We start from the raw sequence: 12,435 nt of genomic DNA, 5'->3' as shown, positions 1-12,435 counted from the left end.
TATACATTATATATGTGTGTATATACTCAGACACTTGCTATTTATTATACAATAGATATTAGTCATGAGAATTGATTTCTCGATTATAGGTAATATCTTGTTTCGTCAAAGTCCATTGATATTATGTTTTGCGTACATTCCCCATCCATATTTTTTTTTTTCCAAGATTTCATCCAGCTGAACGAACTTTATCAAATTGAAGAGCAAAGTACCGCTGACAATTCCACGTTAATAAACAATTTTTGCATGTCATGTTATTACGGTTTTCTCAGTGTGCAGAATCTTTCTCGGGTCGATTGCGATTTATGTATTTCTCTTGGGAGGAAGAGCCATGTAAACTCAGCAGTACCAATTGAAAAGTACATTCAAGGTCAATTTAAACTAGTGTACGCAACCCGTCAAATATGACTAGTAAGTATTTAGATAGAGATGCACGCACACACACACAGATTCAACCCTTCGCACCCTCTCCCCCTTTCCTAACTACAACAAGTCAGTCGTGGTTTCCGAGTACACCTCTCGGTGTACCTGTTCTCACCAGGGTATGACTATTTCCTCTCCCCTTACCGGAGGAACGGGGAGAGACTTAGTAGTTATATGTTTTGCAATGCCGTTCAGTTGATAGGAAATATATATGTATATGTATATATATGTAGATATATATATATATATATATACTGTGCTTTACTGCCACAAGGATCACGTGACTTGGTATACGCAAAAGCCAGTAGGAAATAATAAAAAGCTTTAGTACCAAGCGCTTTCGTGCATTTTAATACACTTCTTCAGGGTACAATAAAAAGTGAGATATAGTTGAAGGACGTCAATAAGTAAAATAGGATAAAAAAAAAACTAAAATTTTTTGAACAGTAGAGAAATTATAGAAAAAATAGTCAGCTAACTAGCATTGTCAAACAATCAAACAACCCACAGCCAAAATTTGTACTTGAACGCAAACTGGTCATAAACACACAAAAAATGGTAAACACAAATTATATAATACTGAATTGTTGAACAATATTGGTCATGAGGAAATTATCTAATTTATATAAACCAGCACTAATATTAAAAACACTATCCGACTTTATCTTTATAATACTTGATTCTATAATATTTCTCTTCACAATATCTTTACAAAATAGCAGCTCTTTAGAGTTCTTCCAGTCTATCAAATGATTATATTCATTCATGTGAACGAATAGTGCGTTAGACATATTACCAACTCGAACGCAGTATTTATGTTGATTTATCCTTGTTGCCAGCATTTTACCACTTTGCCCAAGATATTTCAAATTACAACCACTACATGGAATTTCATATATGCAGCCTACACTATCACACGGAGAGTTCTTTATCAAAATACACTTTATAGTAGAAGAATTTCTAAAAAACAACATTAACCTTAAAACATCTTAAAATTTTTGGTAGACAGAGAAAACTATCATTATACGGTAAAACTAATAAATTATCATGATTAAAAGATGTTACATTGTCAATTGCATAATAAGTTTTTTTTTGGCTTTTTGTAATGCTACATCAACTAAGTATCTTGGGTACTTCAAATTATATATGCATATATATATATATATATATATATTTATATATATATATATATATTATATATATTTAGGCTATATTCAAAAACTTTCTCTTTATTATATGGGGGAGATTTTGTAGTGATGCAGGCCCTGATTTGATCATGGGAAGCTTTTAAGCTTTTCAAAGATGCATTGTATTAAACCTTACATCAAAATTCCCTCGAAAGTTGCTAGAAATGACATTGCCCGTAAGACTCATTCGAAAGTGTTTTTAGAGTAAAACCGTACTCTTTGGGATGTCGGGTAGGCTCATGGGGCAGAAAATATTTGTATCCTCTCTCTCTCTCTCTCTCTCTCTCTCTCTCTCTCTCTCTTATTTGTTGTATGATTATTACAAGTGTTGGTTACATTTGTTAATACTATCCCATTTCCAAAATATTGTTAAACAATTTTGAGATAGAAAAAAAAACTATAAGAGAAATTTTGAATCTTATAGGTTTAGACATGCAAATAAAAATCATATCCAAACCGAATCATATAAACAAACCAGAAATATGACAGCTTGAATTTTTACTTATTACTTACCATCCAATATCAATTTCTAGCTCTGCTTCTGTTCTCTAACATTGAAAGATATTAATCGCATACTTTCCGGTGTAGTAAATATAGAATAACAATCAGGGTCATCACTACGTGAGTCATATGTAAGGACATTTCCCCCAGCATAGATCTTGGGCTATATCTATTTCCCCTATGTTACATGGAGCCGACAATGACAATTATTTTCAGTTCCGTTGTCGCTGTACTGTCCACTAAAATGAATAATACTTTAGAAGAACATCAACTACTTCATGATGCAAATTAAGTGAGAGAGAGAGAGAGAGAGAGAGAGAGAGAGAGAGAGAATTTTATCAAGCGACTGTAATAACCGTATTTTTAATTTAGGGTGCTCAGGTGTTTTGCGTTTAATTGTCAACGCAAAATTGTCTGTGCTCATTTGTCTTGTGCTGACAAGTCGGCTCAAGATATATATATATATATATATAATGTATGTATATATATACATATATATATATATAAATATATATATATGTGTGTGTGTGTATATGTATATATATATATATATATATCTATATATATATATATATCTATATATATATATATGTGTGTGTGTGTGTGTGTGTGTGTGTGTATGTATGCATCTGTGTGCGTGTAAAAGAATATCACAACTTATTTCTTCAAAGGCAAATGTTTAATCTTATGAGTATTTTTTTTTTTTTGATACGTGAGATTTCGGTAAGTTTGTTATTATTATTATTATTATTATTATTATTATTATTATTATTATTATTATTATTATTATTATTATTATTATTATTATTATTATTATTATTATTATTAAGCTTCGATGCTATTGTATTGTCAAGACTTTTAACATAATGTCTTTAAGCATTGAACATAGCACATATATATAGAGCTATTACAAACCTTCGAATCTTAAAGGACATTTTCATCCCAGTAAAAAAAAAAAAAATATCCCATCAAAGCCTCTCAAATCTACGGTTGAAATGTCTGCTTGAATACAACAGCCATATGAAATCCATTTGTCGCATCCTAGCAGTGATCAGAGAGCATTGTACATATTGCAATTTATTCAAAATTCTTATTTTTTTATTACCTGGTCGGGTACGAACATTTTAATTAAAATCATGGTACGGTGCTTCAATAACTCTACGAGGTTGTTTCGCCCCGATTCGTAGTTTAGTTTCCACGCACGCATCTTATTCAATATTGTTCGGTGGCATTTTTTACGAACTTCTCGTCTGTATACGGGAATGGTTTCATACGTGTTCTGGGAAACTTGATTTTCCACGTATAGGTTTAATATGGACAGAATGTAAGAATATAGGAGTAGATATTTTTTTTTCATTTTCACGGAAAGTTTATCTCTTAATAGTTTTCTCTGAATATGCTTGTCTAAGTTGTCCATAATTATTACAAAAATTGTGATGAAATTAATTCTAAATGTAAGAAAACACTGTTAATTTTATCATTTTTTTTATTATTTTTAGACTTGCTTACTTTTTATCCTTTCCATGTCTGCACTTCATTACACATTGCTATACATTTTTATAACATTCGGTCTAATCAAAATGATTTATATATATATATATATATATATATATGTATATATATACAGTATATATATATATATATATATATAATTTTTTTCTTAAAATTCTAGTTGTACCTAAAGAAAATTTAATAATGGTTAAAAGAATAGAAAAATATTAGTTCTTCTAACAGTTTTTAATTGTTTTGTCACCACAGGCATTTTAAGCAAAAATTGTAGCATTTCGTTTATACATACATACACACACATATATATATATATATATATAATATGTGTGTATATATACATATATATATGTATATATATATATATATATATATTTGTATAAGTATGTATGTATGTATATATATATATATATATATGTGTGTGTGTGTAAATATATATATATATATATATGTGTGTGTGTGTGTGTGTGTATAAATATATATATATATATATATATGTATATATATGCTTTATATAAATACTGTATGTATATATATATATATATATATCTACAAAAGTACATTCGGTTTTTATACACGTATTACATTTTTGTGACACCTTTCCAATATATATATATATATGTATATATATATATATATATATATGCAGGGAAGGTAAAAGTGGAAGAGAAAAAGAGGGCTTTTGAAGAATAGCTGCAGAGTAGTAGTATAGAGAAGTATGAAAAATATAAAGAGAAAAATGTGGAAGTAAAGCGCAAGGTACGTGAGGCAAAGAGGGCAGCTGACCTGAGGTGGGGTCAGGGATTGGGTCATTCATATGAAGAGAATAAGAAGAAGTTTTGGAAAGAATTGAAGAGAGTAAGGAAGGCTGGCTCAAGAATTGAAGAGACAGTGAAAGATGGAAATGGAAGGTTGTTAAAAGGAGAGGAGGCAAGGAAAAGATGTGCGGAATATTTTGAAAGTTTACTGAATGTTGAGGATAATAGGGAGGCAGATATAATTGCTGTTGCAGGTGTTGAGGTGCCAGTGATGGGAGCTGAGAATGAGAGAGAGATTACAATAGATGAAGTGAGGAAAGCACTAGATGAAACGAGAGTAGGAAAGGCGTCTGGTATGGATGGTGTGAGAGCTGAGATGTTGAAAGACTGTACTTGAATGGTTGGAGAATTTGTTTAATATGTGTTTTGTGTTGTCAATGGTACCAGTAGATTGGGTTTGTGCATGTATTGTACCACTATATAAGGGTAAGGGAGATGTGCATGAGTGTTGTAATTCAAGAGGTATTAGTTTGTCAAGCGTAGTTGGAAAAGTGTATGGTACAGTAATGATTAATAGGATCAAGTATAAAACAGAGAATGCAATCTTAGAAGTACAGGGTGGTTTTAGAAGAGGTAGGGGTTGTATGAGTCAGATTTTTACAGTAAGGCAGATATGCGAGAAATATTTAGCAAAAGGTAAGGAAGTGTATGTTGCGTTTATGGATCTGGAGAAAGCGTATGATAGAGTTGATAGGGAAGCAATGTGGAATGTGATGAGGTTATATGGAGTTGGTGGAAGGTTGTTGCAAGCAGTGAAAAGTTTCTACAATGGTAGTAAAGCATGTGTTAGAATAGGAAATGAAGTGAGTGATTGATTTCCGGTGAGAGTGGGGCTGAGACAGGGATGTGTGATGTCGCCGTGGTTGTTTAACTTGTATGTTGATGGAGTGGTGAGAGAGGTGAATGCTCGAGTACTTGGACGAGGATTAAAACTGGTAGACGAGAATGACCATGAATGGGAGGTAAATCAGTTGTTGTTTGCGAATGATACTGTACTGGTTGCAGACAGAGAAGAGAAGCTTGGCCGATTAGTGACAGAATTTGGAAGAGTGTGTGAGAGAAGGAAGTTGAGAGTTAATGTGGGTAAGAGTAAGGTTATGAGATGTACAAGAAGGGAAGGTGGTGCAAGGTTGAATGTCATGTTGAATGGAGAGTTACTTGAGGAGGTAGCTCAGTTTAAGTACTTGGGGTCTGTTGTTACAGCAAATGGTGGAGTGGAAGCAGATGTACGTTAGAGAGTGAATGAAGGTTGCAAAGTGTTGGGGGCGGTTAAGGGAGTAGTAAAAAATAGAGGGTTGGGCATGAATGGAAAGAGAGTTCTATATGAGAAAGAGATTGTACCAACTGTGATGTATGGATCGGAGTTGTTGGGATTGAAAGTGATGGAGAGACAGAAATTGAATGTGTTTGAGATGAAGTGTCTAAGGAGTATGGCTGGTGTATCTCGAGTAGATAGGGTTAGGAACAAAGTGGTGAGAGTGAGAACGGGTGTAAGAAATGAGTTAGCAGCTAGAGTGGATATGAATGTGTTGAGGTGGTTTGGCCATGTTGAGAGAATGGAAAATGGCTGTCTGCTAAAGAAGGTGATGAATGCAAGAGTTGATGGGAGAAGTACAAGAGGAAGGCCAAGGTTTGGGTGGATGGATGGAGTGAAGGAAGCTCTGGGTGATGGGAGGATAGATGTGAGAGAGGCAAGAGAGCGTGCTAGAAATAGGAATGAATGGCGAGCGATTGTGATGCAGTTCCGGTAGTCCCTGCTGCTTCCTCCGATGCCTTAGATGACCGCGGAGGTAGCAGCAGTAGGGGATTCAGCATTATGAAGCTTCATCTGTGGTGGATAATGTGGGAGGGTGGGCTGTGGCACCCTAGCAGTACCAGCTGAACTCGGTTGAGTCCCTTGTTAGGCTAAGAGGAACATAGAGAGTAGAGCCCCCCCCCCCCTTTTTTTTTCTTATTGTTGGTGTCGGCTACCCCCCAAAATTGGGGGAAGTGCCATGTATGTATGTAGGTATATATATATATATATATATATGTATATATATATACAGTTTATATATATATATATATATATAGATAGATAGATAGATAGATAGATAGATATATATATATACATATATATATATATATATATGTGTGTGTGTGTGTGTGTGTATATATATATATATATATATATACATATATTTATATATATCTGTGTGTGTGTTTGCGCCACTCAGATACTTACAGGAACTGGCTGTGTAAGAAAGTACACCGGAAAATGTTTAATAAATGTGTAAAAAGAAATTTTTAAATAAGTATTTACAGAAGGAATAAACGAAAGAAAAATTAAAAGACACACGAACACGAACAAACTTCAATAAGAGAACTAAATTAAATGAATCACAGGAAATATTGAAATCAACATGATACAAAATCTTAGTTGAAGCCTATGTTGACTTAGATTTGGGACAAGGACATGAAAATCGAAGGATTATAATTACAGCAGACTCGGTTAACTAAACACAGGGTAGGTAAATTTACACCTAAGGATCCTTGAAAATGTGCCGTGTCTATTCATTAAGCCTTGACTTCAAGTGCCATTAGTTATTGAAGAGCGACCATGCCGGAGGCTGCTACAGGCTTCTCCACCCAAGGGACAGGTTCGAACGTTTGTTTTCTTTTGTTTGGATTTGAATAATTACAAACAGATCAGGATTTCCCCCCGGAAAACAAAAGCTCTTCTTGTTTCCTTCCGGGTAGGTTCAGTGCCTGTGCTACCGAGATGATGCCTGTCGCTTCTTCTTCTTCTCCGTTTTTCTTGTTTTCTCTCGAGTAGTTTTATACAGAATCTCCTCAAAAACAAAAGATGAATTTCTCACTATCTGATTCTTTCAGATAATTATCCAAATTAAAGGTTATGTAACTTTTGCTTCATTATTATTAGAGAAAGATCATTATAATGATAGAGAATTAATTAGAAATAACTTAGTTGAAAAAAGAACTATTCAAAGATTCGTAGTTGAATTGTGTGTTGACGTTTCGTCTTTCCTTAATGGACGCACCTTGAAAGAGCCTTTAATTAATGGGAAAAATATCCTCAACCCTCTCCTCTTGTTTGCCCTTAAGGTTTACCTCAGCGAGGCTAGTGTAAGCGTTAGCTCATTAAAGGTCTCCTCAACTCTCTCTCTCTCTCTCTCTCTCTCTCTCTCTCTCTCTCTCTCTCTCTCTCTCTGTAGAACATTCCCGTCATCATCGAAAATCTTTGATATTATCCCAAGTTAAAAAATTTCCTTAAATATCATTCTGTCTCTGTTGCCCTAAGTAGCAGTTTAATTACCTGGTGGTCAGTCAATTCATGTGGGTCGTAGCGCTGGGACAGTTCCTGAAGACCAGTGACGATGAATAACTCGAGTGTTAGGAAGAAAACTTGATAAATAGAGATGAAGACCCAGAATCTCACACTGTGTGTGTGTGTGTGTGTGTGTGTGTGTGAGAGAGAGAGAGAGAGAGAGAGAGAGAGAGAGAGAATGAGGAGATCTTTAATGAGCTAACGCTTACACTAGCCTCGCTGAGGTAAACCTTACATCGACATCAATGAGGTAATCCTCAAATTGACTTCTACGAGGTAATACTCCCGCTACTATCTTATGTATAATACAGTTCATTGTGAAATAAAATTCCGTACTTAAACGGAAGAAAAATGTTCATTTTACTTTTTTTATGTGGATTATATATTTGAAGTTTTGTAATATGGGAAAAATACAAAATATTGTTCTATAAGAATTTTTTTAAAATCTTGTTTAAAGTAAAATATTTTTGAAGTATTAATTGAAAGGTTATTTTTTATATTATTAAGAATGTATATATTTTGTGAATGTTTATCAAGAATTTACTTTTGTGGATAAAGATTAAAAGGAAGTAGATCATGTAAGTCAACAATCATTATAATAAAGGAAAAATATTATTTCCCCAAATTAGATTTATCATTTAACGTGGCACGTATTCATAGATAGGTCGTCTGGTGTGGGCAAGAGTCTACAGTTTGATATTATTATTATTATTATTATTATTATTATTATTATTATTATTATTATTATTATTATTATTATTATTATTATTATTATTATTATTATTATTATTCTTTTATGAATCTCAGTCTACAGAGAAAGGGGATTTATAGTGTGCAGTTCCGGTTAACATCTAGCTTCATTAAGAATCCATGACTTTCCTCACCATATGTGATGTTTCAAGTAGCACGCTCTTCTGCACAAGTCCTGGGGCTATATCAGCACCTACCTTCTCAAAATTTCTTTGCAATGACTTAGGTCTGGTACCTAGTAATCCTATGATTATTGGCACCACTTCTATTTGCATATTCCATAGCCTTCTCAGTTCAATTATTATTATTATTATTATTATTATTATTATTATTATTATTATTATTATTATTATTATTATTATTATTATTATTATTCCCAATAAAGTTATGTGAAGGTCCGTTTTCATACGGGCCATAGAAAAACAAAGTTTTCTGATCACCCTACTGAAAGAAATCAGTTTTCATCAAATGTAAAAAAAAAATGGGATGGTTTATTCATAGTGCCCTTTTTTCTTTACATTAAGAAAATCACTACCTTTTGATAATGCATAACAGAAGACATGATTTATTCATGAAAAGACCTTTTTCTGCATAATTAATACAAATATTTTTGGATATCCCCGAAAATAATTTTTTCTTCATCTGGAAACAAACTTGCCTTTTACGTGAAACGTAGGGCAAAAAAAAAAAAATATAACATTTCTATAAATCTTAGCAAATATACTTTTTCAGGACGCTTAAACACTGCCGTGCTTTTTCCCATAATCCATCACCCCCTCCCCCCTAAAAAAAAAAAAAAAATTGGAAGGAGGTAATATTTCACTGCACTTAACACATGTTTCTTCGACAGCTGACATCTGCAAGGCGTTTTCAATCGGCAGTGCGTTCCAGGAAGTTTCGCAATGTAACGCACTCGTAAAAAAAAAAGACTTTTCGGTCTCGTACGAACTTTAGAACCTCGTAAACGTGTTCTTCGAGGCGTTAGCATATGGCTTGAGTAATCTTTGAGAGGTGTCACACCTTGCACTTCATATGTATTTCCTGCGGATGCAAATGAGCTCTGGTGCGTTTTGTTTTCGGTGATAATTGCTCGAAGGTTCGCATGGAAAAATGACCAGCTCTGGCTTTTGATTTTCTCTTTGTGGAAGTTCTAAATCTTCCTGTTTTGTTTGCAGATGTCGAGTGTGTACGCTTCCTTGACTTCCCTTTTTTATTTCTTGCTCTCCTTTAGGATATTCAAAAGTATTTAATTTGATCTTATTTCTCTTCCTCTTGTCTTGTTAAAGTTTTCATAGTTTATTTATGAAATATTTATTTTAATGTTGCTACTGTAATAAAGATATTTTGTTTTTCTTGTTTCCTTTCCTCACTGGGCTATTTCCCTATTGGAGCCCCTGGACTTATAGCATCCTGCTTTTCAAAATAGAGTTGTAGCTTAGCAAGTAATAATAATAATAATAATAATAATAATAATAATAATAATAATAATAATAATAATCAAATGTTTAGTAGGAAATGGAGTATATCACATATTTCCATGTTGCAATCTTTATACTTAAAAAAGGGGGGAAAACTGTAATACTATGTTGACAAAACTGACTTCCTGGAAACCGGCATTGGTATATATCTTTAAAAAATAATTTAATTTCATGCTATTTATAACATATTCGTCATGTAAATTGTAACGATTTTGTACGCATTGATATGTAAAATGCAACAATTGTTAAAAAGGAAAAAAAAAAAGTTATCCCAGTCAAACCTTTCTTAACAGTGAATGGAAAAAAAAAACAGTTGAATTAAGTTGCTATGAATTTGTTTTGAATTTCTAAAGGTATTACCTGTATTTCCATACATCGTTTTAAAATCTGACTTTAAACCTGAACACGATTACTTGAATCGTTCCAATGAGTCAAGTAAATAGTTTGCGTTCCCGCGAAGGGTATACTTTTTAAAATTAACTTCGGATTATTATTATTATTATTATTATTATTATTATTATTATTATTATTATTATTAATTGCTAAGCTACAACCCTAGTTGGAAAAGCAGGATGCTATAAGCCCAGGGACCCCAACAGGGAAAATAGCCCCGTGAGGAAGGGAAACAAGGAAAAATTAAACATTTTAAAGAATAATAACATTAAAATAGATATTTCCTATATAAACTACAAAAACTTTAATAAAACAAGAAGAAGAGAAAGTAGATAGGATAGTGTGCCCGAGTGTACCCTCAAGCAAGAGAACACTAAAAGAATTATCTTTCTGAATTAATGCCATCAAAATCTGTTCTATAGTTTACTCCTTGATCAGACAGCTCTAATGATAATGAGGGAGAAAGATAGATGTAAGGAATAATTACAATATTATCAATGCTATTATGTGGCACTGTATATAGCAAATATATGATGCATTATTAATATCAATTATCCCTAACTAAATTATTTTTTCAGAACTTAAGTCTCACTTTTATAATACGTGTCTCTATAGTTGAGTATAGAATTTTACGATGATCGTTATTATTGCAACGCCACGGCATCAATTGAAACCTTCCTGGTCATTTAATAATCTTGTCTGTAAGAAACATTTTGCATCCAATAATAAATGAGTGATTATGTACAGCAAACCTCCAATATGGCCAAGTAACCCAAAGACTTAATGATTAAATTGTTTTATCAAAATATACGGTAATGGTGTATAGAAATTCCTTTTATCCTTTAAAATTGTCGAAAATAACAATACTGAGCAACTCGCTCCCTTTAGTTATGCTTATTATTTTCTGTAGAATTTCCCCCTAAAATTCATAGTCTTATCTCCGAAACCTACTCGATTGTTAACATCACAGAACTCACCTGTAGGTGAAAAATACTCGAAAACCTCATTTACTAAGTCTCAAGTCTTGATAACAAACCAATCACGCCATACACTTCAGCCCCATCTATTGAACTAAGGCACACGTGCCACCTCTTAAAGCCCCGCATCGAGGCTTTCCAGGTGCGTGTACTAACCTTTTCGAAGGAAATTGTTGAAAATATTTCTAATGTATTCTTCCTATTTAAAACGGTCACATGCTGGATCAATTGAGGCAGCTAAGAGTAAAATCTAAGTTGTTTTAAAGTCATATGGTAGTTTTTCTTTTTTCATTCGGTTGTTTACAATAATACGTTATTATTTATGGAACAACCTGGAAAGCAGAAGACTGTAACCTATAGCCTGGCAGTAGAAGGGTCCATGCAGTCCAGAAGTATTCACAATAAAGAACATCTCTGCAATGTAACATCCAGTGCCAATTAGAGAGCAAATGAGCAAAACTTACCTTCGTTTGTCGCTTGAGCAGTAGGGCTGTACAGTAACTGCCCCGAGGCCAGCATCTCCGAGAAGCTGAATAGTGACAAGGCTAAGATCACTGGATTTGGCCGCCTACTGGCAGCCATCTTGGATAGCCCAATATAAACCATGGTTGAATATCATCCAGCGAGGCTCTATATATCACCCATGTTCTGTGCATTGGGAACACCGATCCATTTCTAAATTATTTTTGAAAATATTTATATACCCTGAACACTGTCTTATATCGCACACTTTTTATAAAGGGATACTATATTTTTTTACGGTTTTGCTACACTTCATCACTTGATAAAACCGATTTTTAATTGACTTTCATACTTTAACTATGTCAAGAAATTATTCATCTTGATTTATTACCAATATTTTCTGCACTATTCCCATCACTATTGTCATTTTCTTAAGTTGGGTATTCGTAACCATCACTCCAACCTCGTCGGGAGACGTCGCTCAGATCTGAAAGCAATATAGATAGATTGGTTAATTATGAACAATGCTCAAAGAAGTAGCCTTTTTATTTCTTAAAATGGTTTTCTTTAATTATTATTATTATTATTATTAACAACTAAGCTACAATTCTA

General features: G+C 33.2%; 2 protein-coding genes across 2 annotated transcripts in view; one reads left to right on the top strand and one right to left on the bottom strand.

Annotated features, from left to right (window-relative positions):
• The window catches only part of LOC137630608 (serine-rich adhesin for platelets-like), a 64,203-nt gene extending 51,903 nt beyond the window's left edge, over positions 1-12,300 (bottom strand). Inside the window, 1 exon segment of the mRNA XM_068362200.1 lies at positions 11,826-12,300. Coding sequence (XP_068218301.1) covers positions 11,826-11,967 — 142 coding nt within the window. The 5' untranslated portion in view covers positions 11,968-12,300.
• LOC137630609 (cap-specific mRNA (nucleoside-2'-O-)-methyltransferase 2-like) overlaps positions 1-12,435 on the top strand; it is a 353,518-nt gene that overhangs the window by 159,832 nt on the left and 181,251 nt on the right. The window lies entirely within an intron of this gene.

This window comes from Palaemon carinicauda, chromosome 38, assembly GCF_036898095.1.
Source record: "Palaemon carinicauda isolate YSFRI2023 chromosome 38, ASM3689809v2, whole genome shotgun sequence".
NCBI classification, from domain to species: domain Eukaryota; kingdom Metazoa; phylum Arthropoda; class Malacostraca; order Decapoda; family Palaemonidae; genus Palaemon; species Palaemon carinicauda.
Note: the sequence above shows the minus strand (reverse complement) of the source record. Positions and strands in the feature narration are given on the sequence as shown.